The sequence below is a fragment of the Labrus mixtus genome, chromosome 2 (assembly GCF_963584025.1).
Source record: "Labrus mixtus chromosome 2, fLabMix1.1, whole genome shotgun sequence".
NCBI lineage: Eukaryota > Metazoa > Chordata > Actinopteri > Labriformes > Labridae > Labrus > Labrus mixtus.
The window spans coordinates 23,028,197-23,054,203 of NC_083613.1; the positions used below are offsets into that span (position 1 = coordinate 23,028,197).

The 26,007-nt window shown below is 40.7% G+C and overlaps 1 protein-coding gene across 4 annotated transcripts in view; it reads left to right on the forward strand.

Annotated features, from left to right (window-relative positions):
- lrba (LPS-responsive vesicle trafficking, beach and anchor containing) overlaps positions 1-26,007 on the forward strand; it is a 187,996-nt gene that overhangs the window by 160,451 nt on the left and 1,538 nt on the right. For 2 of the 4 annotated variants that reach the window (XM_061057010.1, XM_061057019.1), the window contains 9 exons: positions 1,299-1,466; positions 7,588-7,677; positions 9,919-10,111; positions 11,737-11,802; positions 13,707-13,862; positions 16,093-16,260; positions 21,371-21,472; positions 21,572-21,768; positions 25,551-25,702. In XM_061057010.1, the coding sequence (XP_060912993.1) occupies positions 1,299-1,466; positions 7,588-7,677; positions 9,919-10,111; positions 11,737-11,802; positions 13,707-13,862; positions 16,093-16,260; positions 21,371-21,472; positions 21,572-21,768; positions 25,551-25,702 (1,292 nt within the window). The remainder of the gene's footprint in view (positions 1-1,298; positions 1,467-7,587; positions 7,678-9,918; positions 10,112-11,736; positions 11,803-13,706; positions 13,863-16,092; positions 16,261-21,370; positions 21,473-21,571; positions 21,769-25,550; positions 25,703-26,007) is intronic. The other 2 variants (XM_061057038.1, XM_061057030.1) reach the window with 2 other exon arrangements.

Below are 26,007 nucleotides of genomic sequence, written 5' to 3' on the forward strand. Positions count from 1 at the left end.
CTGACATACAGAGTAATGCCAGTCCATTGACTCCAAACCACAGTTTTTACTCGGATGGAAGTGTTTACATCCCAGTCGGATCTTCAGCAGGTCAAAATGCTTAAGAAAAACCACAACCGTGCACACACTGTAAACTAAAGGTCTGATAGGCTCTATAATTAAAGGTGTGGTGAACCATTTAACCTGCCAAGAGAGATCAACATGTCCAAACAATGAACAATAAAAACTCAATCAAGAGCACATCATGCTCCCAAGAGTGGAAGGAGCATGACAATTAAACGTCAAAATATTGATGTTTTGTTGTTATGTTTGTATTGGTTGAAAACAAAAAATGCATTTTTCACTTTTGGTTGAATACGCAGTCCTGTATATTTATAAACTGAAAACATATTTTATCTGTCTATTGAATGATTCCCTTTCTTGTATTTCACATTCCCGTTTTTAAGCTTCTAATAAGTACAGATTATGGAATTTGTAACTGCGAATCAAAAATTCAGTCCGTTTTCAAGTTTCAGTAAAAACATTCTCAAACCTCAGCCGCACACAGTCTCCTCTTCATCGCCGTTCTCTCCTCCCTGATTGAAAGTTGTAATTAAGCGAGCAGGGAAGAATTAGATGCAGAATGAGCTGTCAGAAAGTCACATTTAAGTGAGGGATGCGCTGGGCTCTGCAGTAAAAATTTAAATGATATAAATTGCCATTTAAGTGAAGCACAGGCTAATGTTTTGTCACAAATTAATGTGACACAAGGCAGCAATGACAATCAAGGGCTGCCTCATTCTAATTTGGTCGTGTTTAGAGGGCTTTTGTGAGGCGACAGCTTTACACAAATTAACACAATTGCCTGTTTTTATGAGGAAACCATAAATGTTTTTTACCTCCTTTGCCGGCTAATGAGGAGAGAAAACGGCTTGTATTTTAGCATGATGGTGATGCAGAGACGTCTGCAGAGGAGCTGGTGCCCAACCAGCGGGGGAAAGAACAAAGACAGAGGATGAAACGGCTCCCTGATGGACTACATAAGTTCTCTAATGTTTTGATGCTCCCACATGATCAGATATGGAATTACTTTGCATTTTGCTTATTAAAGAAATCATTGGCAGATTCTGCCACAGGAACAATTAGTCAAAATGTTTTAGCTTTCTCATCTTGGAGGGGCATTAGTGATAACTGCTGTTGGGTGATTGGATGAGGAACATATTTTGGTAGCATTTGGTTAGAATATGGTTGTTAAATGTTCTGCATCTGTTGACATTTTACAATAATCATAATCCTCTGTCCTTTTCTTCTACTTTCAGGCTCTAGAGAGCGAGTTTGTGTCCTGCCAGCTCCACCAGTGGATCGATCTGATCTTTGGCTACAAGCAGCAGGGACCTGAGGCCACCAGAGCCCTCAATGTTTTCTATTATCTGACCTATGAAGGTGCAATCAACCTGAGCTCCATCAATGACCCCATGCTCAGAGAGGTGAGGCTGATACATACATACACACACATATTAGTATACATTAGTGTATTTACTATACTGCTAAATTTAACTCCTGTGGTGGATAAAGCTGACTAAGGAGAAAAATACCATGTTACTGTAAGTGAAAAATGGATGCTTAATCTGACTATATTACAAAGCATCTCTCCATTTGCTGTGTCTGTATTTCAGGGATATTTTTGATGCTATTAGCCATGTTAAATTGGTAGTAGAATGGCACACGAGAGCTGTTCTAACAATCTTCTGGCAGGTTTTGCTGAGCAAAGCGTCTCTCCCCCCCCACTGTAAAAGCTTTCCAGCAAGTGCTCCACTTTAACGCCTTAAAGCCTCCTCCCTGGCTTTCATTCATTATTCATCCACTTCACTTTGAACTACAGACACACAAGCTACACCGACCTGCCCAAAAGCCAACACACAAAACACTAAAACACTAAAAGAGAATAGAAAAACAGCAAAACAGCAGCCCTGACAACCTGAACAATCTGCCTTTAAAGGCAGCTAGCCAGCAGCAGGCCAATTGACCCTGCTCCCATCAGCCTTTTAGACGTCAGGGTTGAAGGGAATGAAATGGTAAAAAAAAATGCTGGTCAGTATGCAACAAAGTCCCAAAATTTACACCAAAATATAAAGAAGTCTCCGTTATACCAAGAAAAAAGACACAAAAAGACACATATAACAAACACAAAAACAACAAACAATCTTTTGAGATAGTTTATGATGACAAAGTGTGACGAGGGTGAGAAATTATAGCAGACAGACAATCAGATTTTTTACCAACTTATTTAAAAAAAAACAAAAAAAAACAGGGCTGACTGGGTTTTTATTAAGCCTTTTCTAATTGTCCAGATGCATCAGTTTCTTGCCCCATTTTCAATTTGTTGTACCACTGTTGCTGTTTTTCAGAGTCTACCAATTAATGTGCTAGTGGAGCAATTTCTTTTTTAATGTCTACATGAGTTATTGACCATAAACCTGAATTATCCTTTAAGCAAAGGTCCTCCTAGCATTGAGGTGTAAACAGAGATGAGTTCCGAGAATATCAAGCAGCCCAGCAGCCTCTCGCTTCCTCGTTCTGCTGCCCTTCATGCTCAGTGACTGGAGAATCACGGGCACCAGGGCCAGTTCTTTGATTTATCACCCTATTCACCCCAATTCCCATCCAGATGTGTTTTGGCCTTTAGCTACACACACACACACACACACACACACACACACACACACACACACACACACACACACACATGCAGATTCATTTCCAGGGTGCAACGGTCATTTCCACACCCAGCCCATTCATTACCCATTCTTCGCTTTAACACACAACCACGAAATTGGATCACCAATAGACCAAGCTGTTCCAGTGACAATGAGGTTGATAAATCAATACACAGACAGGATGCCACTGGAGACGGATGCATGCAATAAGAGTGGTATCCAAATAACCCTCCCTGCCTCCTTGCTTGTGAGTACAGGAATGCAGATTTTGGTTATTACCGGTATATAGAAGTTTCTGATTACATGGCCTTTTTTTCCAATACAAATTTGTGTTTTTAGCAACTAACTGTCAATAAATGATTCAAAATTGTTTTACTACTCAAGTAAATAAACTACCAGCATATATTTCATGTTCCTTAATAAGAGCTTAATTTGTGTGCACTGGGTTATAGATTCTGTTTAGACTAGATAAGAAATTATCCAAATTAACACTTGCTTTTCTTGCAAATGATGCTGTTAACAACTTAATACCTTAAACAACTAGCACATTTGTTTTCACCGGGTTTCCTTGCATATCACCGTTTAAAATGAGTTAAACATCCCATATTTATCAATGAGTATGACTTACCAAACCTAATTTTCTTAAGAGAAATTGCCAAATGTTAAATGGCAGCATTTATGCGAGTTTAAAAAATGAATAAAACAGCAATCTCTTAAGAGAAAAGAGGGAAAGTTTGGTGTTTTCTCCTCCCCCCCCCCCCCTCTGATTCTGTGAGTCCAATCTGCTGCCTTTCACCTTCTGTAAACACCCTCCGTCTGAGCGCTTTAATTAGTTAAATAAACCAAAGCAGCGTTATCCCTGTGAGCTAAGCCCAGGCTCTCCTTCAACTCCGTTTTGTGCGGAAGGAAGTGTGCCCTGTCTGTGCAGAAGGTGGAAACTGAGTTCCAGGCCTGGGCCTCGTCACGGCAGGGCGCTGGGGGGGGGGGAAGCTTTGAGACGGAGGGCTTTGGGTCTGAAAATGTCCCGAGAGTCCGCCATTACTGAGTGACAACTCTTTCTGACTGGGCTGTGGTCTGGGCTGGGTTTGGCTGCAGGCCTCCGTGGCTGTTCATTGTCAGGGGGATGGGTCACAGACGTGTGTGTGTGTTTGTGTGTGTATATTTTGGTGAGAAAAAGTTGGTGTAGTGGGATAGAGACTTCTGTTTTCCCGAAGACCCGTTTGGCAGCAGCTACCTCCCATCTACCCAAACCCAAACTTACTCACTCTCACACGCCTACACACACAAACACTCTAGAGTTTTGTGTTGCTTATACCTTGATATGTTTGTACATACATGTGTATGTATACATGCTTCCATTGGCATGTGTATATTTACGTGTACTCATCAGCATAAATGCACTCGGCTTTGTGTTTATGTGTGCCTTTCTGTTCTGGGAGAGAGTTTGGAATATCTCAACACAGATTAGGGAATGCTGTGGAGGCCACTGCTGTGTTTTTCAAAACCATGATTACTTCCTGTCCTGCCTCCACCACAAGTCAAAACTTACCTACCCCCTCCCTTCTCTAAGAGTCTGTGTGTGTGTGTGTGTGTGTGTTGTGTGTGTTGTGTGTGTGTGTGTGTGTGTGTGTTGTGTGTGTTGTGTGTGTGTGTGTGTGTGTTGTGTGTGTGTGTGTGTGTGTGTGTATGCGTGTGTGTGTGTGTGTGCGCAGATGCATTCATGTGTACATGTGTGCATGGCATACATGCACATCTGTGTTGCCTCAGCGTCTAAAGAGAAACACACCCTGTGTTGCCTTCTCATCGTTGTACAGGGCTTCCCCTCTTTCACATGTGATTATGGAAAATCCCACAGCCTCTCACACCACGGACAAAACACAGAGCCCTGTCTGAATTGTACAGCATTTGCGTAATTCGGCAGAAGAAGGGGAAATATGCCCACGCGAGTGAACCTGCTTTGACGCTCAGCCAAAGTCACTCACCATACAAAAGACTCACTGGTTTATTTGCTTTGGAAGATCATCTCCTTACTGTATTTAATTTAGTTTTAAGAGTATGGACATAAAGCTGAAGAAACAGAGTGCTCCGCCTGGTTGCATGTCAACAACACAAGGCCATTGTAGTTATTCTTTTATTCTATTCATAGATCAAGCGCTGTTGGGTTTGATTTGCATAAAAGAAACATGGTTTACATGGAGATCCATCTTGTCGAGTGGCTGAGTAAATCAAACAGCATGCTGGGGCATCAGAGCAGAGGGCGTCTCGGCCATTTAAATGTATAGAATATAGAAAACCTTCATCAGACATGGGCCAGTGCCCCCAAAAGAGATTGGCCTTTGGGGTGGCCCCTCATATAATCACCTGAGCATTGCATTGGCATATAGGGAGAGGACATGCTGACCTAGACGCAGCCACTTTCCGACGTTCCACAGACTCATAAATGTCAGAGCTGAACTTAATGAAGATAGGTTGAGTGGCTTTGAAGAGTGTCTTCTTCACATTAGCTTAAGTAAAATGCTTCGGTCTATAGGCAGAGGAGAGGGGAGGCTCTTTGACCTTGAATAATGCGCTGATGTCCTCTCAATAACAGACTCTCTGTGGGTGAGATGGAAAATGTCGAGACTCTGTCATGATCTGTAATGAGGTCATGTACCAAGGTGTTTTTCTATTTAATAACATTGAAATACACATGGTGCTGAAGTAAAAACCTTTATAATCGTTCTCACTATGAACCCATATAACTGGATTAGGGAAGTATATCTTCCAGAGATAGCATTCTTGCACACATGCATGTGTTTACATCAGTGTCAGCTCACAGTAAATGCACTTTTGGCTCAAAAAACGAAACCTCAGACACTCTTGTTAACGAGAAAACGGTTTAGAACCGTCTTTTTTTCTAAAAGTTTCCAATTGGTTGAGCCAGTACCAAACCACAAAGCTCTGGCCTTACTGGTGCTCCTCAACTGTATTTGCAACATGCTATGACGCATTGACATTGAATCCACTTTCTTATTTTTTATTTATTTTACCAGTACATTTTCAAAACAGACTATATCCTTATCAACACCTTATCCTTTTTGGTTTTATCAAGGCTCTTATAAGAAATACTTATCATATCATACAAGCCTGTTGTAAATGTAGACCATTTTATGAAAGTGCACTTGAAGTAGAGAAAATGTAGGGCATTGAGTTAAATGTAAAAGCTTGGACGTATATGATCTTCCTGTTAACTTAATTCTATGATCACATAGAAATAATTGCAGAATAATTCATTGCGTGATTCCTAGCAGTACAAAACTTAGGTAATAGACGGTTGTGATCTCTTGTGCTTCTCTACGCCTCTCTGGTCTCTGGTTAGTTTCAGACAATGGCTATGAGCACTGTAACTTCCCAACCTTTTTTCTCATGGAATTACCATTTGCAGGCCTCGACCATGAGCTCATTCTCACAGGCCTCGCCAAGTCAGGCTCAAACCTCTCAGCGTACACACACTACACACAAGCTGTCACTCCCACACAGCCAGTCACAGTGCACACCAACACACTGACGGCTCTTGTCATAATTTTGTGCCTGCCATTTTCTCCCTGCCTGTCCCTTTTTATAAACCATCTATCATGATTAGCATGACAGATTGTCTCACTTATTGCAGTTTCTTCTAAAAGTGTTTTACAAATTCATAGTGATGAATTTCCTGTTTACTTTGTTTCAGAAATGTTCTGTTTGATTATTTGTTTTTCTATTTCTGCAAGTGCCTGAACTTTGTATGTAGTTTTGAGATGTGGTTGACAGCATTAGCTTTGTTTTTCTGTTATTTATTTAATTTAAAACAGAATACTTCGGGGTGTGTTTTGACTGTAGGTCAGACAAAGGAGGCATTTGAGTATTTTTTCACTATTTCCGATCATTTTACCATCATAGAATTCTACAAAGATAAATGTCAAAATAACCAGTAATAAAAAGTATTAGTGGAAATCATAAATCAAAGCATTATTATAGTGGATTGGGATACTGTGTGTAGGTCCATGCATGTGTACTCTGCTGTGGGTGTGTTCAATCCCATGCTAGCTGTCCTGACAGTGAGCTGTGTGATGATGTCCAGAGGCCGCTGGGCCGGCGTCTGCTCTGACATTTATGGTTCTATACCTCTTCATTAACACCACCTAACCAGCCTACAAGCCCGCCCGCCCAGACTGCCTCTGATTCTGCGTGTGACGATAAATTGATTTGTGTGTGTGGAACACAGAATGTGTCCAAGAGTGAAAAAGTATGTGTGTGTGCATGACAGGGTTTTGTATTCATCTCTATGTTTTGCTTTGTTGAGATTCACTAGACTTATGTTATGTCTTATTTAATTGAATGAGTCATTATATGGGATGTATAACTAAACTATGTTAAAAGAAAAACTGCTCAACCAAATTGTTATTTTCCTGATCCAGCTGTATCTTTGCCTCTAATACTGTATATATATCTGTTTGTAGGGCTTTATCAGAATCAGAATCGGGTTTTATTGCCAAGTACATTTACACATATTATTATATTATTATAATGATTCTGAAATTAGTATTACAGGTAATTAATTATCTGTATGAGTCAAACATATATAGTTTCATCCAGAATTGTACATTGGTTTTAAAGTAAGTGATGTAGCTAATACCAATTATTATTTCTAAATTCACAAATACTCTGATATACATTCATCCCATAATATCATGCAGCACATAAACTTGTCATCCCTCTTTGCAAAGATTTTATTTTTAACATCCTTGTTTTCAAAACTTGTTTTGACCTTTTAAATTCCTGGATGAAGAGAGATTGACAACTGTTTTTTTGTAACTCTCTTTTTTTTTTTTAATTTCTATTCCTTCATCCTTATCTGTTTTTCCCTGTGAAGGCTGTGGAGGCTCAAATCAGGAGTTTTGGACAGACCCCCTGCCAGTTGCTCATCGAGCCACACCCGCCGCGAAGCTCGGCCATGCAAGTGGTGAGTGATACACGAAAACAACTTCAAAACAAACACACATATCACTTTATCTATGTATCCCTCAGTTTTTAAAATACTATGAAAAATCAATGGCTGTAGCCAACTGAGCTACGTTATCAACTCTTTTAGCTGCCTGTTTTATGCCGCCTCTGACTTCTGGTGCGCCTTAATGTTAGGGCTCTGCTTTGCTTCATAAAACTCTTCTTTTTCACTTTTTGACTCACTCTTTTCATCCTGTATTTGCCTCTTGTCTTCTCCTTATCCGTCTACAACTGTGGGAAAATAAAGTCCAGGGTTTGAAAGCATCTCCTCTCTCATCATTAGCGAGGTGTGTGTGAAAGGGGGAGATCACATGCGTTAGTGTGCATGTGTGTTCAGTGAGAGCTATGCTGGGCAAAGGCACAGCTTTGTGCTGGAAACCTGGGTCAGAGCCAGGTTTTTCTACCTGAGCTGCAGGCAGAGGAGATCAGCCACGGAGAGAAATGAACAGCAGCCCTGAAGTGACGGCTTTTTAAGGGCCAAGGAGTGCAGTCAGCGTGCCTGCCTGTGATGGACCCAAGGCCCCATGAGTCCCTATTAGTGTGGTGTCCCTGTGGCGCTGACAGCTGGCTGTAGACCACCACCCAGCGCACACATGCACACTCAGACAAAAAACTAAGACTGGGGCTTTGAATGCACCCCACTTATGGAAAAAAAATTCCTATGTAATGTTTTTATATTTACTCTGTAAACACAGTTTTTAAATTGATATTCAGATGCCATTATTCAAACACATTTCTGACCCTCCTCACCCTTCACTTTCCTTCAGAACACCCTGTTCTCTTTGATTTTACATGTTCTTGCCCTCGACTCTCTCTACATCCTCCCTCATGTGAGTGTGTTGTCAAAGTGTCGGCATCCGCGCACGCCGGTGGTAATGATACTGTCAGTGCGTGTGGTTAGCTGTCAGACTCACCGGATTCACTCAGGTCTATTCCTGATGTTAACACTGATGTTCCTCTTCTTTACACGCAAGCCGGAAAATGGCTCTGTCTTAGAGCTGTTTAGTACAAACAGTTGGTAAACGCCTCTAAAGAAGCTCCTGTCTAACCGGAGAACTGAGTGATGACTCAGGGAATCAAGGACTGCAGTAGGAAGTTAAAAGAATATGCATCAATGTAATAAGATGTAATACTTTTTGTTGATATCAATAGAATTCTGAATTATACTTTAATATTTAGGAAAATACACAGACTATAAAAGGTTTGTGTGATTAAATGTTTAATTAAACGATCATAATTTACTTGTTTATCTTGTGTTATATAGAATGGAAAGTTAGGTATGGATTTGGTTTTCGCTGCTTGTGGTATTAAGACTAAACAGTCCATTTTGTTGACATTACTTGGAGGGAAGTTTTATTCACCATAAAGGTGATTGATAGTTAAAACTAATTTTAGTTCCAATCTCATAAGAATGAGATGGATTGGTAAGTGTTAATGAAGTTTATGCACATGAATTAAGCAAGTTCTGTTTCAAGTGCTCTCTTAGTACACTGAGCGATACATACTCAGTACTTTAACACCCCTCTGGGCATGTTTTAGAACATTTCAATAATTACCAGTACTTTCATTTAATCATTTCTTATTTTTTTTTATAATCATAAGTTCAGTTCTATCTACTCTGTATCTCTCATTTAATACCACGGGATGCTTGTCATGTCCTTGTCCCACTTCCGAAGTGGAATAAAAGATGAAGATGTGGTTACATACTGGTTCTGGTGTCACTGCTGGTGGAAACATTCTCCTTCTGTCAAACTGGTCTCAAACATGTTTCTGCACAGTGAACACATATTCCTTTGTCAAAGGAGATGTTAAACAAGATGTTTTCTGTCACTTGTCCGATTTAATCCACTTGTTCAAAAATACTTGATTATCTTTGTATAATTTTCTCCATCACTGTTTCCAGTTGGTCTCTCATCCTTTCCATACAAACCAGTATCTGAGTCTTTTTCTTGTCTGTACTGCTAAAATGCTGCTTACTGCTATCCTGCTCAAACTTCCTAACTTTCTCTCTGTCCTCTTTTTTTTCTCCTCCCTTTCCTCCTGTCTTCTCTTCGCTCTAACACCGGCTTCTTCACTCTTTTTTAATTTTTCATTCTTGCTCTTCGTCTGCTGCTCCATATCTCCGCTCTTCCCCCCCCCCCCCCCTCCTGCTCTTTTCCGATCCTTGTGTTGTGTTGTCCATCCTGCGGGGCCTGAACAGTATCTTCTCCTGCAGACCCCGATGATGTTTACAGAGCAGATGCAGCAGGATGTAATCATGGTGCTGAAGTTCCCGTCTAACTCTCCCGTGACTCACGTAGCGGCAAACACGCAGCCGGGTCTGACGTCACCTGCTATCATCACCGTCACTGCAAACCGCCTCTTTGCTGTCAACAAGTGGCACGGCTTGACAGGTGAGAGATACATGTTCATGCATTTTTCTATCCACATTAATTCAATACCTCAAAGGTGCATGTCATTAGAAGTTTTTTTCCGATATTATTTAAACATTTTTACACCACTTATCCTGCTTCCGGCTGGCTAAGCAAATCTTTTGCTACCACAGAATAATTTTTCATATTTTCTCGGTTCAACTCTCCTCTAATTTATCAAAATCCCAGACTGACCCGTCTCGTCTCTGCACGATGGACGTTGATTTGGGAGACAGTTGACTGTGTCTCCTTGATAGCAGTATCAAATGTGACGCATGCAGCAGCCAGCATTAGGTCTCACGTCCACCTCCATACATCAGACTCTCACTCCACTAAACCTTATTTATCCAACACCCCATCTGCTGCTTGAAGAAACATTGCGTTTGATATCTCTGACTTCATGACGATGAAGACTTATCTGTTTTAAGTAGCACACAACGTCCATCCATGCGCACCACAGACCAGACTGATTAGCCTGATTGGTTTATAGAGCTGCTGTTATAAACCATGTGGGCTGTGGACAAGTAGTTTGGTAATTGCATGAATTTACTACAGTCTTCATGTGTGGTAGAGCACATAAAAGATCAAGTTAAAGGATATGTACACACACACACACACACACACACACACACACATACAGTGATTGTATGAAAGAGTAAAAATGCATTACTCAGATTTATGCATATGGAAGCGTTTGAATAATTACAACATATAGCCAGTTTAGAGTTTCACAACATACATCGTCATGTTGAATTAACAACATTGTTGCTGATTAAGAGTCTAAATGTCGAATGTAGATTTTTTTAATGCTCTTTGAGATGGGTAGATGCAGATAATGAATCAAAGATATATTCAATCAGACTTTTAACAGGAAGTAAGGTTCAAGTCAGCTTCACAAGTGTCAGCTGAATGTCCCTGTTCTATTCTTCTGTTCATTAGATATGATGTGATTTTTCTGATGATCTCATGACATGAAAAAATGCAGTCATGCATCTTTATCTTTAAAAAATGTTAAGTCATAGTAATGTGACCTGAGGAATCCATAATGAAAACTAAGATTAGTTAGAAAGAGTTGATTTACAAAATATTGACAACTCTGAGGAAATACTACATTTCTGTCTTTGTTACCGCAACATCTTCAGGTTTGTCTGACAAAAGAGGGAATTTAAATATGTCAAGTTATGTATTTGCCATTTTTTATAGTAATCTGACCCTTTATTGTCTGAACAATTACTTGGTTTGTCAAAAAGAACAGTGTCCATAATTCTTTGAACATCATTGATGAGGCTGAAAATGTTATTTTTCCCGTCTTGACACTTTCTACTGTCTGTCCCATGTTTTTAGTTAGCTTAGCAAAATGTGTCAGCTGCTTGAAGCTTAAGTGGCTCAGTTGAGCATGAAGTAAGAATTAAGACTCACATTCACTAAGGCCCTGGAAGCTTTTTTCTATAAATGATGTGTAGTTTTGGAGAACTATTGGGCCAGCAGGTGACACACAGGTTTTATAGTTATCATTTCCAGTCTGTTATAATGACCTGAAAGCTAGCATCTATTCCACAAGGCCACATGATTAAAATATTAATCCAATCTGTCTTCTTTTTTGTCAGGTCATCAGAGCTCAACGGTGCAGGACCAGCAGTACCAGCTACCAGTGGAAATAGACCCTCTGATAGGTATGCTGTCATTTAAAACAGTAAAAGAGCTCACACACAGATATTCTTTACATCGTGTGAGCTCATATATGCATGAAATGATTTTCTTTTTTTTTTCATCTGGATTTGTGTATGAATCCTGCTGGCGTCTCGGTGACTCATGGTGGCGTGCGGTGCCGTGTCCCTGGACAGTAGATCAGAGATGTTTCTCAGCCTCTGCCCTGGTTCACTCCTTATGATATAGGCCCTGCTCTCACACTGAACCATTTGCATGCAAATTGGAATGCAATGAGCTGTGGCCTGGGCCGGCATTTCATCATCAACTCCCCCCCCCCCCCTTTCTCCCCTCTCCTCTTCAGCGTCCCCTCCCCTCCCTCTCTTCTGCATCCTCTTTGGTTTAATTTGAGCGGAGGGAAAGGACGCGTGTCAATGGGAATGAATATGAATGTGGTAATAATGTGTGATTGAAAATGCACCACGGACGGCTGTCAGGACAATATGGGCGCCTCTCATCCTTCACGACTTGTTGATGAGCAGGAGAAGAGTGCCGGGCTGCAGTGATGTATGGGATGCACTGGTGAAGCACGGAGAGAGGAGCCACTTCTATTTGCTCCTGCCTTCGCTTCGTCCGCTTCCCCTGCAGCCTCACACACATCTGCAAACGGGGGGCTGTTCTTTCTCTGTGATGTTGTGGTCAATTGTTGTCTCAGCAGACCGTTTCCATACCTTCTTCTTTTCTTTTTTTTTACCACTTGACGGCTGAAAATAACCAGTGTTTAGTCTCACATATTCATCTTTATCTGCGTGCATAGTGTGTCTCTCCTCCTCTACAGACAGGCAGAATGAAAGAAATCATTGTCTCTGACTCAGGATTTATGCATTCATTACATGTTTCCTGACAGCTTTATAGTGGCTTTGTGTTGCTTGTTACTCAAAGCTAATTTTAGCTTTTAAATCTTCAATATTTTTCAGTTTTTTGTTGTTGTCTAATCACATGGCTTCATTGTGTTCTCACATTTTGTCGTCATTTTTTTAAACCTGGGCTCAAATAATGTACTGAATCCAGTCCAATCCAGATTTATTTATAAAGCACATTTAAAGACAACAAAAGTTGACCAAAGTGCTTAACAATCAAACAACAAAAACACAATAAATCACAGATTAGTCTTCTAAAACCTGGGCACAAATAATGTAGTGAATGATCTATGTTTTTGTGCGTCTGGGTGTGCATGTGTCTGTTTAGGGGGAGGCAGAGAGGTTTTTTCTGTGCTTGTCAGTAATATATTTACACTGTTTGCATTCCAAGAGGAGTCTGAGCTAAACACAGTAAATTGAGGATGAGTGTTGAGCCAGCTGTGGCTTTGGGAAATGTTAAAAATGGGTTGAAATATGACTTTTTGCAGCCGTACTGGACTTTCTCACTTTTTTCCATGATAGACCCTTTTTTTCTCAGGCACCTGTTCTCCAGTGCTTGTGACCCCACCGTAAAAGAAATACTTCACAATGGATATATATCTCTAGAAAAGAAAAAAAAGACATCACTTACGGAAGAGAAAACGTCGATAAATTTGCTTTCTGAACTGACCGTTGGCTAAATTACACAAGCAAGATGAATCTACAGTGTGTGTCCTGACTTGAGTGGTGTACATATTTTGTGAAGACTGTACACTCTCTATCATTACTCAGACCAGACTCTAGGACTCTCTCGGAAAATGTGAAGTCCTGTAAACTTAACCTACAGGATGTTTTATGGATTCTCCCACAAATCTTCTTTGCACTCCGGGCCTAAACTTCACTGGAGCTCCTTGATACGTGTTAATTATAAACTGCGTTTCTATAATGGTTTTTATGTTCTTAATGCACATCAACAGATTAAGACCTTTGTTTTCAAATGCTCCTTTTATTTTTATTCCCCTCCTCTCCAGCCAGCAACGTGGGGAGTCATCGCCGTCAGATCTCAGACTTGCTCGATCAAAGCATTCTGATCAGCTCGCAGTGTTTCGTCATCACTGCAGACAACCGCTTCATCCTCCTGTGTGGATTTTGGGACAAGAGCTTCCGGGTTTACTCCACTGACTCAGGTACTTAAAAGGCCGTAACACAGTAAAGACATAACCCCAGGGTCTTTCCTCGATTACCATCCTCCGGACAAACTTATCATTTGTCTCTCACTCCTCACAAAAAAGGATTTAAGAGCGACAAGAAAAAATTACAATTTTGTTTACCATTTCTTTTTAACACTGATTTACCAAGGGCAATGAACACTGTGGCCTCTATAGCAGCCTTTGGATTCTGTAAGCTAAGAACACCACAGTGTAGTCTTAGCTGTTGGTATGTTGTAGCTGTGCCTTTGAGTTACAGAACATTCATGTTTTTGTTGTGTCTTTAAAGATAAACTCCTGCACACTGTCTAACTTGCAAACAAACATTTATTGGCAACGTTTCTGTATTAGACCTTCATCAGGCAAAAAGTCTTTAAATTGTGTCTTGAAATTTGTTGCATGTCGGCATGTGCACTGTCAACAGCTGATGTAGGTTTATATCCTTAAAGTCATTTATAATAAATGACCAAAACCACTTTTATGGTTTGATTGTTTCATGATATTGTTTTTATAAAGTAATGAGTAATTCACTTTTTAATTATTGAGCCCCAGATCACAAATGTGTTTTCACATACCATCTTACTAGGCTGTATTCTAGGTCTAGGTAGATGACCATCGGCCGCAGCTGTTCGGTATACTTTCTCATATGCACATTTATTGTGAATGTTGACAACACTCTCAATTATTAGTATAAACCTCAGTGTATCTTATGTATCTTGTAAGACCTGATATCAATATTCGCCTCCCCTGAATAAGCTGTGCAGTGTTTCACAGTGGCGTTGTACCACTGGCTTCAGACTGTTACATGTATACACTTGTGCATTGCAGGCATTGTTACAAATGCACACCCTCACACACAGACGCCAACAGGTCAGGGGTCCTAAATGAGACTGTCTGAATCTTCATCTCTGTACCTCGCTCCTCCGCTCTCCTCCCCGGCCCCATTCAGAATCCTCCACACATCTATACAACACACTGATTCAATTTCTGCAGGCCAGGCCCTCCCTGTCCTTAATCGAGGAGGGAGGGACGGAGGGATGGGAGCTCAGAGATAGCTCTATTGTGTGACTGCCACCGGGGTGTGAGGCTGGAACGTGAACACGGTTTAATCGCGCACGCTCAACAGCTGCCACCGACGTCCCTGAAGTCCCCAGGTTAAAGAACTGAGGGGATTTATCAATTACAAGACTTGATTGGTACACGTGCACCAAACACATAGCCTCATGTGCCTGGTGCGCTCACTTCCAGTTTAATTTGTCACTATGCATTCAATTGTGATCCAGTGAGCAGATGAGTATGTTCAATAAGAGTTGCATGGTAGCCATTACTGCTGCAGCCTTCGTTACTTATTTTCAGTGTTTATAGAGATGTCAAACATTTTACACCTTTGATGTCTTTAGTTTAAAGTTTAGTCAGCGACCCGCCCAGCTTCATCGTTTTCAGTGAGATACAGCTTAATTATGTGATGGACGGTGATTTTGACACCCTACAGGAATGTCATGTGTTGCAAACTATCCACTGTTTGACTGCAGAGGTCACACTACGAGGAGCGTAATGAGTTATTAGACAGCTAGACAGTGGAGCTGTGGTCTGGAAATCTGACAGCAATTAGCCTCCTTCTATATACACATGGAGCGCACTGCATGTGCATGATCACACACACACACACACACACACACACACTCGGAGTGGGAACAAATATTTATTCTTGTCTGGGAATTAGTGGGCGTATGATCTTGTGTGGACTTTGTAGAATAAATGGCCCATCAGACAGGGGGTCAAGAAACACATGGGAAGAACGAAACTCCTCTAACAATTTATCCATACCTGATTATTTTGTGTTGTTGAACTATTTGTTGGATTTTTGTCTTAATTGTCTTCTTGAATTCTGAATTCTTAAATTGTTGAGAAATATCACAAGAAATTCTGAATTAATTTCAAATAAAATTCTTAAAACCATTAAGTGCTTTTAATTTGTAGCCTCCTGATTCGACCACTTGTCATCACGTTAAAATGTGTACATCTAACAGATCCTCATTTTTTTTACATAATTTAATAAGAAGCCCAAATAATTCCAGTTTGTAACATTGTATATTATCGGGGAAATGTCCAGGATGTATTGAATACTTATGCAAGCCACTGTACATGCAGCATTCCTTTGTTCTCTACAGATCAATGAATATGTGAGTTAATCTTTGTGTTTTCACAGGTAAACTGACTCAGATCGTCTTTGGCCATCGGGACGTGGTGACGTGTATGGCTCGCTCTGAGTCGTACATTGGAGGAGACTGCTACGTGCTGTCTGGCTCCAGAGATGCCACCTTGCTGTTGTGGTACTGGAATGGGAAGCATAACAGCATTGGAGAGAGCCCAGGCAGTAAGTACACAGGCAAACCAAAGCCTACACACACACACAGACACACACACACACACAGACACACACACACACACAGACACACACACACACACACACACACGCACACACACACACACACAGGGTTTCCTCTGAGCGCTCACTCTCCCAGACAGTTGTGAGCATGTGATTTACGGCCTCTCTCTGTAAAGTAACAACTAGTTTCATCTGACCAGGCCAGGCCTCCTGCATACAGATTGGATTTCGCGGCACTGCTGCACTATGAACAGCTTTCCATAATGTGTTGGAGATTGTGTGTGTGAGTTTCTGTGAGAACAGATATTTCGTGTGCGAGTCTCTGAATGTCTGTGTGTGTGTTGAGAATCTGTCTTTAATGCGAGGGCCACTTAGAGACGTTAAAAGTGATGTTGGGGGTCGTCGGCCAGCACATGAAAGTTCACCACCATCCGTGGGCCACGGGGTCACGCTAGTCGATAAAAGTGAAAAATGTCACAGGCCTCCTCTACGTTCCCATAACATATGGCATCAGCCATGATCAAAGCACCGCACACACACTGCTCAGCCCTCGGCCTCCTCGGTGCTGATTTGGTCAGCTTAGATTGGTGTATATGTTGTTAACTGATCCTTTACAAATGGGCTGAAATTTATGACAAATTATGATTTGGTTAATAAGCAACATTAGTTTCTGATTTAGGAGAGATGATTGTTAGCAGAGATGATTGGTCATCACCAACATGGACCTTTTTATCAAGAAAAATAAACGGTATTCCTGCATGATATTCATAGAAACTGATTCAGACTAAAAACATCAACAGAGCTGACAAAATACAATAGAATAAATAGATAACTTGGTTAAAACTCCTGTGAGGAATTTTTTGTGTGTTGATTTTGGCGCCATTTGTGGACAAAGCATACCTTTTATATCTCTGGTGATTTAGTCCTAAAGATGCATGAGAATTGTTCTGTGACTAAAAATATAATCCTGCTTTCTATGAACTGTCTAATGTATCACTCACTGTGATTCCTTACCTCAGAAAATATAGTCAAAGTTCGTTTCAGCAGCATAGTGTAAATCGCCTTGTCTGGCCATGCGATAGCATTTACAGACATTAAATATGAAGAAGTTGAAATATTAAATCTTGTCGCTGATGATCTCGTTATCTTGTGTAGATCATAAAGAGGCCTCAGTATTAATATGAGTCTGTTTCATAAACAGCTACAACTCATCACTGGAGCCTTTAGTCATTTTCTCAAGAACAATTGTTTCAAAATTTGAAGTTTCCAGGTTTAAGATTTTTCTTTTTTATGTCATCAATGACGGTAAATGAAGACTGAAGAAAAAAAAGATTCATGAAGATATCCTTTTGGACTAATAAAACATAGTGATGAGCATTTATTAAATGTCCTTCAAATGTTATGAAATGAAAATCAACATTTGATGATTTGTGAAAATATTGTCAGTTCAAGAAATTTGGTGGCAGGCCCTAAATATATACATTTGGTTCTCTACCTTAAGTCCACAAAAAACAAATTCCCTTTGAATTTGCTTTAATTTACTCAACAGAGAGCATGACAAGTGTTTGACAAAAAGTAGGATCGCCTCACTGTTATGAATTCACCTCAAAGATTTCCTTGAATTAGTAGACATTTCAGCAACATTTTGACTTCTTTGGGGCATTATTTTTTCTACCAACCTAAAGCATGGAAGTTATTCATTCCCTTCATGATGCATGTAGTTAGCTTATATGAGGGTTTGGGTTAACCGAATTATTACATTAATGACTACATGCCTAAAAAGGTTGTGCATGCATGTCCCCATGCGTGTGCTCTACATGTTCTCGTGTGTGTCAGTCTAACCTCAGCCTGCTCAGTGCAGTTGCCGCACTGTAGCTAGAAGAGCAGACAAAGCAGTCGTCATCCTAACCCCTCCTCACCACAATGTGATGCTCCATTGCCCCAGACCGCAGGAGGCTCTCCAAGACATGAGGCTCTGCTGCACACACACAAACACACCCACACACACACACACACACACGCACACACACACGCACACACTCGCAAAATGCAGTCAGACAGCAGACTTTCCTTTATTCCTCTTCCAAAAACTAAAACACTTTCAAGCCTAAGTCTCCACATACACTCCAATGAGAACACAGGCATACTTAACAAACACACACATTCCTTTTCATGCGTAATGCCCTATGAACATCTCGCACACTTCATAAGCTTGACACAAATGCCTCTGAATGGCTGATATGCACATGTACACGATGACCTGTGCACACTTGGGTCCTGCTGCAGGCACAGCACAGATTCCAAAGGCAGCACTGCCACCTGCTGGCCACAGAGGGAAAAGCAGCCCCACCAGACTTCTATTTAGAAATATACGTTAAAAAAGCATTTGTGTTATTATTATTTTTAAAGTGAATACTTCATAACATTAGTTACAATATTTGCAACTAGAGTAAATGATTTTAACATAAAGAAACACACTACATGGATATGAGAATCTATCTTTATATTTGTTATAAACATAGAAATGTAAACGTTGTAGTTCACATCGACACATTACATCTTATCTGGAGCCTGTATCACATTTAAAATCCTACTTTTTATCTTGAATTTAAAAATGTTTAACTTGTAACAACTGTGAGAAAGATAGGCCAAAACTCAATAAAAAGGAGCTGACTAAAAAAAACTTGTGTATTATATGCATTTAACTAAGGATGTTGTAGCTGTAGTACACATTTGCTAAGATGGTATATATATATATATAGGATATGTGAAATCTGTGTGGGTTACTCTGCCAATCAAAAGGTATGGAGAAGTTTAGAAATCTGTCCTTTTTACCAAAATGGAACGGGATCCTTTTTTAGTCCCTACATTGACACACACACACACACACACACACACACACACACACACACACACACACACAGACACACAGACACACAGACACACAGACACACACACACACACACACACACACACACACACACACACACACACCTTGTCCACACTTGTCCAGATAGTTGATACCCTCCTCCATGTCCCAGCTTTCATCGTATAAAGGTAAAGATTGTAATCAGATGTGGCGCTAATTCAAACCAAATGGCAGGTAGCGGCTCAAAAGGTTAACTGATACACCAATATATCAGCTTTATTGATCTCCTCTGAGCAACATCCAACATCATGCTTTAATCCCCAGGCTTGTAGGTCGTAGGTTTGCCTAAGAGGATGTTAGACAGTTAACTAAATGAAATGTAGATGTTTAGGCTGCCGGACCTGTGTTTGACCAGAGTCAGTCGACTGGAAGTTCTTTGCAAAGTGAGCAGAAATAGGCATGGGGAGTCGAAATGATTTGCAGGTATTAAAATGTATGTGAAGTTATTATCTGTTATTTTTGTTTTATATTATATATAAGTGTAGTTCAGCTAGTCTTATGAATCTTTTAACCTTTTTTTTTTTGTTTTAGTATAGTCGTTTTAGGCATTATAATAATATGGGAACAGAATTCTTTCAATAAGAGAACATGCATTGACTTAAATATCCTCTCATGATCGGCCATATTGTTATACTGTGTGTATGGACTGGATTGTTTTATGAATTTAAAACCCTGCTGATGTTCACAAGTTTGCTTATTTACAAAAGAGTTCAGTGAGAAGCAAAGTCTGTACTGAGTCTCTCTCGTAAATCTAATTAAAGTTTTACAGTAGCTGTAAGTAGCTATGGCATTTTAAGGGAGAGTTTCTGTCTTATTAGTGAAACTCTATTGAGTTATATGACATATAATTGAATTAAGGAGGAAAAGGTAGATCAGCAGATTGAATAGTTTGGCCAAGTCAGCAAGAAACTTAACGTGTTTTTCGAAAGTACTTAAAAGTAATATCACATCACAACAAGTTTCGGTTTTCACTGTATTTAGTGAAAAAAGTTATTTTGTCATAGGTTTTATTTAAATTACTTTACCCTAAAGTTTTTTCAAGTTGATACAGAAAATATTTTTTATTGAAAATCTCAAAGCATCAAATCATGTTCTCACCATTACTGCCCTGTGCTCCTCTTTTTGGGCTGAACTTGACTTCTGACCTCAAATCAGACGGGGTCACAAAAGGGAAAACCCCTTCTCTCTGAGACATGAAACTCTAATGAACTCCACACCACAGTTCAGAGATTCTGTCCCAACTGTTGGTCACTACATGAACATACACAGACAGGCTCTGCTGACCTGGAAAAATTCAGTTTGACGATTGTTACATTAATCTACATGCTGTCATTCACCTCAACACTTACCAGTATTTCACATTTTTTTCGGGTACGGAATTGGCCTGTGAATAATCCATCTTCTAAGGTTAAAAATGTATTTTTAATAATACAGCAAAGTCCAAACTCATCTGAAGTTTGCATTTCCGTGTAAACATAGAAGACAGATGGGGAAGTAAAGAAGTGATTTTGTTTAGTCGGTTGCCTGACAGCTCAAACCAAAACAAAATCACACTAACTTCACGAGCTCGCTCTCTCTGTCTATCTGTATCGCAGAAACATCTGGATCCAGTGAAGGCAGATTGTGTGTGTGTGTGTGTGTGTGTGTGTGTGTGGGGGGGGGGGGGGGGGTTAAAGGTGGAAAGAGGCGGAGGGTGACAAGTGCTAGAAAGGGAGAGTGAAGGGAAGGGAGAAATGAATATCCATGATAACAGCCTGCACATTACAGCTACATTACACACATCCACATAAATATTAATAGATACATTTTTTTCCAGAATAATATATGTATTTTTAAATTTGGTATTCAAAGTAAGTATTCAAAAGCATGTAGATAGATGGGTACTTTCTTAATCCTTCACAGGAAATTAAACCGTCACAGCAGCAACAAAAATAATAATAAAAATTGTAGTTCCATTCACAACTGTGGGTTGTTTATATTTTTGTTTTTTTCATTAGGTGGTATTTCCTGGGTATTTTTATGCAAAAGTAGTAAAAGTACAAGTCACCATCAACTGCTGCTTTAAGTAACGAGTCCTAAATAGTGTTTGCATTTTGCTCCCTCTAGTGATTAAAAAGTGGTTCTGCATTATTTCCGATGCTGTTCTTATTTATGTGTGTTTTATCTCAGCAGAGTTTACCACACCGCGAGCCATCTTAACCGGCCATGACTGTGAGGTGACGTGTGCAAGTGTGTGTGCTGAGCTGGGACTTGTCATCAGCGGCTGCAAAGGTGGGATCTGTTTGTGATTTTGTTTGGGGCCAAAATATGAAACGCAATACAAAACAAATCTTTCTAATTCCCATCATCACGTGATCTTATTTTGTCCAGAGGGTCCTTGTCTGATCCATTCCATGAATGGGGACCTGCTGCGGACCCTGGAGGGCCCCGAGCGCTGCCTGAGGCCTCGTCTCATCCAGTCGTCCACAGAGGGAAACTGCCTGATCTACTACGACAAGGGCCAGTTCTGCATCTTCAGCGTCAACGGCAAACTGCTGGGGCACATGGAGGTGGAAGACAGCATCAAGGTGAGGAAACGTGCAGAATATCTAGGTTAGCATGCATGTGAAAGGGACCTTGCTCATGTACGTCTGCACCACATCAGGCGGCTCGCTGATTAAAGGCTTTCCTTTGGTTTGAGATTTGAGTAAGGTAAGGGTCGAGGTGCCTCAGGGCAAAATGCGCCTTCACGTCCCTTTTATTTCCTTTCACACGCACACACGGGAGGAAATAGTGCTTTTTGATCCAAGGCCCTGTTGTCAGGTCGAATTGCATTGGCGGTGCTGGTAGAGAACATTCCAGTGGAAGAGTGGTCCACTCTGGACACCAACACCATTAACTTCCCTCCAGCGCAGGACGACACATTCCCCATTTCCCACATTTCCTCCCCGGTGGTTAGAGTGACACAAGATAGCAGCTACCGCCTTTGGTTTCCCGACCCTGTGTTTCCGGTTTGGCCTGGGAAATGTAAGCCTGCTCTGACAGACAGCCACACGCCTGTTTCCTATTAACAAACTTCTCGTGCCCCGGCTCCTCTCCTGCCAGCCGGCCCAAACTGAACCCAAATACAACCTGTAGAACATTGATTAATGAGCACTCACAGACACTGATTGATTGTTTAAGTATCAAAGCAAGAACCAAACACTAACTAACACTCTCATCGGCCTATAGAGGAACTAATAACGTAAAAGAAGCTTTTAGATATTGCACTTTTCCCAGAGATCCTGCTGAAGCAGTAGCAACTTGGGAACAGCGTGGAGGGCTGTTGTAAATTCTGTCGTCAATATCGATAGAATATGAAAAAATACCAAAATCTTGGGATGACTCTGTGAGAGTCTAAACCTACATTCCCCCCCGGCCCCTTGGTCTGAGACTCCAACAGTATAGTTCATACCAGAATCAATCTTTTCAGACTCCAGAGCCTCAGCGCAGTATGACTCCAGGATAAATAAGTGTTTGTCCTGGCCTGTAGGATCAACTTAGAAAAGTAAGATTGTGAAAAAAGGGAAAATGTTTGCTCTTTGAATTTATAAGCATCTGGAGTCAGAGGTGAGATGACAGGCTAACAGTCGGCATCCTAGTCTAATAGCGGAATCAAGTGACAGAAGCCATACTGAATGGATTACAGTCTTTTAAGCGCTGGTATAACTCAGGCAGTGTAACCATCGCAGCACTTTTTTCCCTGCTGTCGCTCGTGTAACAGGGGGATTAACAGCAACATAAATTTTTTTCTTTTTTTTTTTTTTTACCTTCCCCAGCCCTCACAGTCCGCCCACCGTTCCCCTGAAAGAAGTTGGAAATATGGGCATTAAAAGTGCACATGTTTCTGCTGGAGTCATTTTTTAGTCACCCGAGCCTGAGTAGCCATCTTAGCTCCAGCAGAGCCGTCGACCATCTTGTTTGACCGCCCAGTGGAAGAGGTCTGATTTATAATGTCTGTCTGCAGCCTCCTACCTGGCCCGGCTGACATGTCTGCCAGCACTGCCGCCTCCTGCTGAGCTGCAGTAAGGTCATGGACTCCATTAGTTTATACAAGTGTACATTAATACAGCACAGAACCTGCTGGATAGTTATTATATTTATATTCTCTTTTACTATGAGCAATGTGATGTTAGAGCAGTAGATTACCAAAAACTCCTTGTGAATGTTAATTAGAACAGTTCATCAAATTTTGTCAGAATTTTTCTTTTTTTTTTTATTCATTTTTTCATTTGTCTGTGTGTTTGCGAAAACTGTTCTACAGAACTATTTAGTGTCTTTCAGCTCAGTGTGTTTGAAACTGTTTTAGTTCACTCTCAGCTTTTATCAAACGTTTCAAACTCCATCCGGTAATTAGGTTCAGCTTAAACACTTGAATAAAGTCACTGAGCTCTACTGGCCCAGCATCAACCAGCAGGCGGATCATCATGAGAACTAGATAACACAGTGTAGCTTTTAGCAGCTTAAAAGAGTTTTTTCAGAACCCAGAGTCAGCGATGAGTTTCAATTGTCTGTCAATTCGTCTAATTTTCCTGTTCCCGTTTGTTCATGGACAGTGAGTGTATTAGTTCATGTTGCCTGTTGGGTTATTGTGTTGGAATCATACACTGAAATGAGCAAATAAATCAAACATGAAGACTGTGAGGGAGGAATTTAATCAGACTTGGCCCAAACTTTGAACTTGGACTACTGGATGAACTGGAGAGATTTGAGTGGACAAAAGATCCAGCTCCCCTTGAACTCACATCTAACTGATTGTAGTCTAAAAAAAAAAATCTAATGGCATCTCTGCTGCTTGTGTAAAAAAGTAAACTTTGTTCAAATGCTCCCCAAAATAATTACAGTTTAAGGGTGATAATATGTCCATGCTTTTTTTCTTCTGCTGCCCTCTAATGGCTCAAAATCAAACAAATGCTACTTTAAAATGTTCAGGTTTCCAGGAAAAAAAAAAAAAACGGAGTAAAAGACTGACGTTTTTTTGTCAGGCATAATGAATCCTAATTCTTTCCCCATGCACACGTTGGCACTGTACTTGAGTTCAAATTCATTGATCATGATTTGGTGAATTGAGCATCACATTTATCGTTGTTGTCAGATTAACTCCGATGTTGATACACAAGACAATCAGTGTACACACAAAACAGACCCACTGCGCACAAATCAACCCAGCACTGCACTCTGTCATGCTTCATTGCGAGCCGTCCTGGATGACGAGCTCACGCAGTAATTAGGCCTGATTTGTTCTCGATGCCTCCTGCCAGTGTGCAAGTGCATCAGTGTTTGCGCATTTACAATGTTTCTGTCTTCACATGCAATGTTAGTGTCTGTCTAAAGTGATGAGAATAAGAAACAGAGGTCATTTAATTCACCGTGTGGTAGGAAATTCCACAAAAAGTTTTCATATACAAAGCATTTTGTTAATTTAGGCCACACTCTCCACGTCCATCCCTTGTGTACAGCTCGTGAAGGGTTATTTATGTTTTGCTCACCAAGTCAAGTTCCTGAAAATGACTCGTTCCAACTTCAAAACTGAAGTTTAGGTTGAATTTTTCCGTTTAATCTGACGCTGATTCAACACACATGAGGCTGATGATTGAAGTCCTGCTGACTCACTGGAGAGCGGCTGCAGCTTGACAGACGGAGCCGTAAAAAACCACAAAGGAGAAAAGCTCTAAATTAGTGTCATTTGCTGCTTTTAGAACTCACATTCTGCCTCGTCATTTCATCGGCCGTGCTCGCCCCCTCTGATTGATGCGCCTGACTGCTCCACTCTCAGCTTCCAGTGCCTATAATAGACTCCAACACACGACCTGATTTGTGTACGTCTGAATCCCGGGGGAGTCGTTCAGCTGTTACAGTTTGCAGGAAAAGCAGATGAGACGAGTAAATCTCGGAGACTCGCTGTGGGGAGCCATCTTTGTAGCAAGTCTGGGTCTGTCTATAGAAAGACCCAGAGGAGAGGCGGCTCTGACCTGGGATCTTTTGTCGGGTTACATGACCTCGCAGTATGAGCTTTACTCTGACATAAGAGATAAACTGGTCCCAGATCACCAGGCCTATTCACCGGCTATTTATGAATGTGGGTCCAAGCTGAATCCCGTTACTGCAAGGTTGTTGTTTTTTTTTAACCATTGAAGTACAGATTTTCAAGAATGTCAGGAATTTAAATCACTGAGTCATTTACCATTTACCAGTATGGCTTTAGGCTTACCACTGGAAATCAAATCTGACTCACTACTTTATAAAAGTAAAAAAAATAAATAATAATAACCCAAGAGTGTTAGGAAATTCTCAATCTAACGAAGAGTTCTTTTTTTTTTTTTTCTTCCAGGCGATGCTCCTCAGCCGTGACGGTCAGTATCTGCTGACAGGCGGAGATGGAGGTGTAGTTTCTGTCTGGCAGGTTCACAACCTCAAACAGCTGTTTGCCTACCCGGGCTGTGACGCAGGAATCCGCTCTATGGCCATGTCGCACGACCAAAGGTAAACACACACAAAGTATAGTTCCACCAGAAGTTAGTTTTTTTTGTTTCATAGACACATGTTTTATTGATTGACGATCTCTTTTGTCATTTTCTAAAAATTTGTGACCACATTTAAAAAACATATATTTGTCTTTAAATTAGCAGTATTTTTAAAGCTCTATGTGATATTAAAGGTGAATATTTCCTTCTAAAATGAACCACATTGAACGTTGAATACTAACTGTTGTTTGTCACACTCGCTACAGCTGCATCTTCACACACATCTACACATGACTCTAAAGTAACACCTTCTGCGTTAGGAGA